At 32.3% G+C, this 4,438-nt stretch overlaps 1 protein-coding gene across 1 annotated transcript; it reads right to left on the minus strand.

The window, feature by feature from the left end:
• Nucleotides 1-347: 347 nt before the first annotated feature.
• LOC131033333 (non-specific lipid transfer protein GPI-anchored 3) lies at nucleotides 348-2,229 on the minus strand. Its single transcript, XM_057964542.2, has 3 exons — nucleotides 1,616-2,229; nucleotides 1,490-1,528; nucleotides 348-876 (listed from the first exon to the last, which is right to left on the minus strand). The coding sequence occupies exons 1-3, from the start codon at nucleotides 1,965-1,967 to the stop codon at nucleotides 770-772; spliced, it is 498 nt and encodes a 165-aa protein (XP_057820525.2). The 5' UTR covers nucleotides 1,968-2,229; the 3' UTR covers nucleotides 348-769.
• Nucleotides 2,230-4,438: the final 2,209 nt, after the last annotated feature.

Below are 4,438 nucleotides of genomic sequence, written 5' to 3' on the forward strand. Positions count from 1 at the left end.
GAAGACACTTTGAAATGTGTACTTTTTGACCCTTGCACTCATAATGAAATCTCAAGAGTGCATTGTTATTTGTTACTACTAGGAAGCCAAAATAATAACTATAAATAATGACATAAAGAAACAACAAAAACAACTTATCAAAATCTGATATCTGATATACCATATAAATAAACAATTAGCTATGATAGCTACTTGTATGCTTCCATGAAATCTAATTAAAAAAAAAACCAAAAACTTCATACCGAATGTTTCATAAACTTAAAATTTTTAATATATTGATGGTGTCATGATTTTCCAAACATCTAAATCTACATAAACTAAAATTTTGAGAATAAATAAAAATCGTATTTACGAAAAAAATTCAATTTATTCAATAATAATTTTTTCCTTATCAACTCTCTGTAGATCCTAAAGATCCTCCATGAAATGGCTTACTAAAAGCAAAACACATGCACGAAACCTCTGAGGGCAAGGCAGCTGGTACTATCTCTGGGTTATTTTTCTAGGTCGGCCTTGCATGGCAGAAGGGGTGAGAGAAAAATAAGCATGGAGTTTGTCCGTCATCTGAGGGAACAATTTTTTTTCTTCCAAGACCAGAGGATGTTTAACTATTTCAATTACAGAGAGGAATTGAATGAAAATGTAACATCAACAAATTTCATGTATAATCTTAAAGAAATACCTAGCCTATAAAACTCAAAGCCTTCTGATGACAAGAAGAAATGGAAAACAAGATGTAAATCTTCTGCTGCCGCCACTGTTGAAAGATTCAGGGAAATGATTTGAACACGCCAAGAAAAAAGACAGCCAGAAGAGGCAAAAATATTTGCAAAGAAGTTGCGCCTATGCCGCTACTGTCGCCGGTATCAGCAGGTACTACATGTTTCAAATGCACAAATCAAACGATTATAAAGCAGAAGAATAAACATATTTAAATCCAGATTATCTTGATCACTAAAGGCCTTTAATTGTGCAAAAGAAAAAATATATTTACATCCTGATCATGCTGATCAATAAAGGCTCCTTCAGTTGTGCAAAAGAAAAAATATATTTACATCTTAATTATCCTGATCAATAAAAGCTTTCAATTGTGCAGAAGAATAAATATATTTACATCCTGAACATCCTGATCAATAAAGACTTTCAATTGTGCAGAAGAATAAATATATTGACATCCTGAACATCCTGATCAATAAAGACCTTCAATTGTGCAGAAGAATACATATATTTACATCCTGATCAATGAAAGCCTTCAATTGTACAGAAGAATAAATATATTTACATCCTAATCAATGAAGGCCGGCCTTCAATTGTACAGAAGTAAAAATATATTTACATCCTAATCATCCTGATCAGTAAAGGCCTAAAATTGTGCAGAAGAAAAAATATATTTACATCCTGATCAATAAAGGTCTAAAATTGCGCAGAAGAAGAAAAAAATTTACATCCTGAACAATAAAGGCTTTCAATTGTTATTATATATGCTTACCTGAAGGCGTGGTAGAAGCCGAAGGCGCATTTGCAGGAGCTGAAATTGCAGACATAATATCCCGATGAGAAGAAAATCAAAAGAAATGAAAAGAAAAAGGACTCGGGCAGGATAAATTCCACATACCGTTGGTCGAACAAGCGTCTGTACTGACGTTTGTGTCACCGCAGAGGCGAGGAATATTTAGGGCTTGAGTGATGTTGATACTCGATTGCTTAACGATGCTACTGTTGAGGAGGTTACAGAGGCACTGCTGCTGTGTCTGGATAACGTTTAGTAAAGGAACGCAGCACGAATCCGGGGGTTTCGTTGTGGCGTTCAAATAACTTGCGCAGGGCACTAACGAATTTACACAGGAATTCGTATCGCTTTGCGCTGCTCCGATCTGTACCAACGTCATCACCATTAACACCAGCATCATCTGACAGTATGAAAACCTGTAACTACTCATACTGCTGCTTTTCATTCTCATCGCCATTTTTTCGGATTTCCTGTTCTGTAGTAGAAATTGAAGGCAAAACAGGGGAGAATATAAAGGGGGAACCGAGGTTACCGATCTAAGAAGACTCTAAATCATTCACGGACATGTGAATGTTCAATTGGAAAAAATGGGCCAGGAAGAACGGGTCAAGATCAAACACATCATTTTCCTCTCCGACGTACTTCTTGGTTTCTGGGAACTTGTACAAAGGTGAATTAGCCGGCCTTCCAGATTTTAAATTCAATGATATCTATCGTTTTCTTCTGTTTTCTGCAATAATTGATATTTTTCACCATGAACAAGGTCAACTTGCAGGTATGAACACCTACCTAACCAGGAAGAATCTGTTTACCAATTTTTTCTCATTATTTTATTTACATTTTAATTGATTTTTTAATAAATTAATATTTATATTTTAATTAACTTCTAATATTTTAAGAATGGTCATTTTTAGATCTTTATGGAATGGTCTTTTTTATTTTATCTTTAATGGAATGTCAATTGATGTCTTATTATTTTAGCAGTTTTATTTTTCTTAATTCTATAATTTATTTTAAAATTGAATTTACTGAGTCATATTTCATAAGTAGTGAGTGGTTCACGTTAACCTATTTCTTATAATATGAATGGTTGATAAAAGTGAAGATGAGAACTTTTCATAAGATCATTCATGTAATGTATCCATTGAATTGAAATGATATTCCAATAATAAAATATTAAAACTTTTCACAAAATTATACATTTCAAAACTACTCAAACTCAAACACATTTAACTTTATGATTTTCTAATAATTTAAACCATACTGATAATTAAACTATTTTTTTTTCTCTTATATACTGTTGGATTCTAACTTATTGCTTGATTCCATTAAAAAAATAAAAATCTCAGCCCTTCTGCCAACTTTCTTTGACTAGCTATTCAGACATTACCTTTGACAAGAAAACCAAAAATGTAATAGTCAAGTGGAACTTTTCATTCTACATTTTATTTTGTAATTGAAGCCGCCTTCACACTCGGAAATTTAGACGCTTCCAGAAGATAGTAGGTACATACACGTATATGCTTCGCTTCACTTTTTATCACCATCATAGCCACCTAGAGTGGAGATCTTTACCCATACATTTGTGGTCCCATGTAGATTCTACAGTCCCCTTTGCTTAACCATCCCTTGTAAATAGGTAAATATCACTCGACTTAGTGGTTGTATTTTATTTATTTGCTTGATTTAATATAAAAAAAATTATAATTAAATTTATTAGATTTCTACAATCTATATTATTGATTGTAATAGCCACTGAACATGCAAAAATTCTTATACAGTTGATAAGAATAATAATAATTATTATTATTGAAAAGAATGCAATTATTTGGAGACAAATGTAGTTAAAAACTGCAAGAAAGGACTATTCATATCTAGAAGTGATATGTACATTGAACAACCAATGACAAAACACAACGGAACATCAAAAGAGGAACCAACTTAAATAGCCCCCTAGAAACAGTCAATCTTGTTAAAAAGCCTTTAATCCCTACACTATGCCACCCTTCTTTTTTCTTGGTAGTTGCTTGACTTGTAGTTTGATTTGTAATTGAGAAAATAGAGAAACAAAATAATTAAAATATATTAAAGCCTTAGTAAAACAATTTCATGTGATCGTTATGCTTATTAGAGACAACTATACACTTGTTTCTCTATATAAGCAACAAAATAACATGCTTAACACCATCAACAATTATATTATCATGTAATCCAACCCCAAGGTGGGCTTCTTTTTGACTAAATTTATATTAAGAAATGGTAAGAAAAGTCACTAAATACAACATTCCATTGTTTATTAACAAACTGGCATCTTCAAAAGATATCCCTTATGCTTTCGTGCCTATGACAAAAATAACAAGTAATTAGTTGGACCATCATATAATTCAACCTATCCACAATGAGTAGTTTGTAATGTAGAATCTTCCAATAAAAAAAATTGAGCAATTGAATTTTTTGATCTCCAAATTTGAGCAGATAGCTTAGACCAAAACTTTTCACCGAATCTACAATTCTGTTTGAAGTTCAATGTAGATTTTAAGGGCCAATCAGGAAGCAGTTGCAAGTAAACCTTTTTAAAAGGAAAAAAATGAAAAAGATAAGCCGACATCCATAATCAATATTCAAAGAAATTGCAATGGATAGGGGAACATAATTTCATAGATAATTTGAGTGGCACAAGAGACTGCATAAAAATAAAAAAAACTTTGTATTTATTGCTTAGTTTGAAATGAGTTTCGACATTATGCCATGGTAACTAGCTCATTGATGAAAAATCCCATAGGTCTCCCACATTGCAAACTCCTTTTTTAAACATAACGTATACTTGTTTTAGAAAGCTTAAGGCAAGGGGTTGATGTTGACAAAGAATATGTTTCTTCCACCATGCAGATGAGGTTGAGAATTTGAATCCATGCCAAACAAATATAG

Source organism: Cryptomeria japonica, chromosome 10 (genome assembly GCF_030272615.1).
Source record: "Cryptomeria japonica chromosome 10, Sugi_1.0, whole genome shotgun sequence".
Lineage (NCBI taxonomy): Eukaryota > Viridiplantae > Streptophyta > Pinopsida > Cupressales > Cupressaceae > Cryptomeria > Cryptomeria japonica.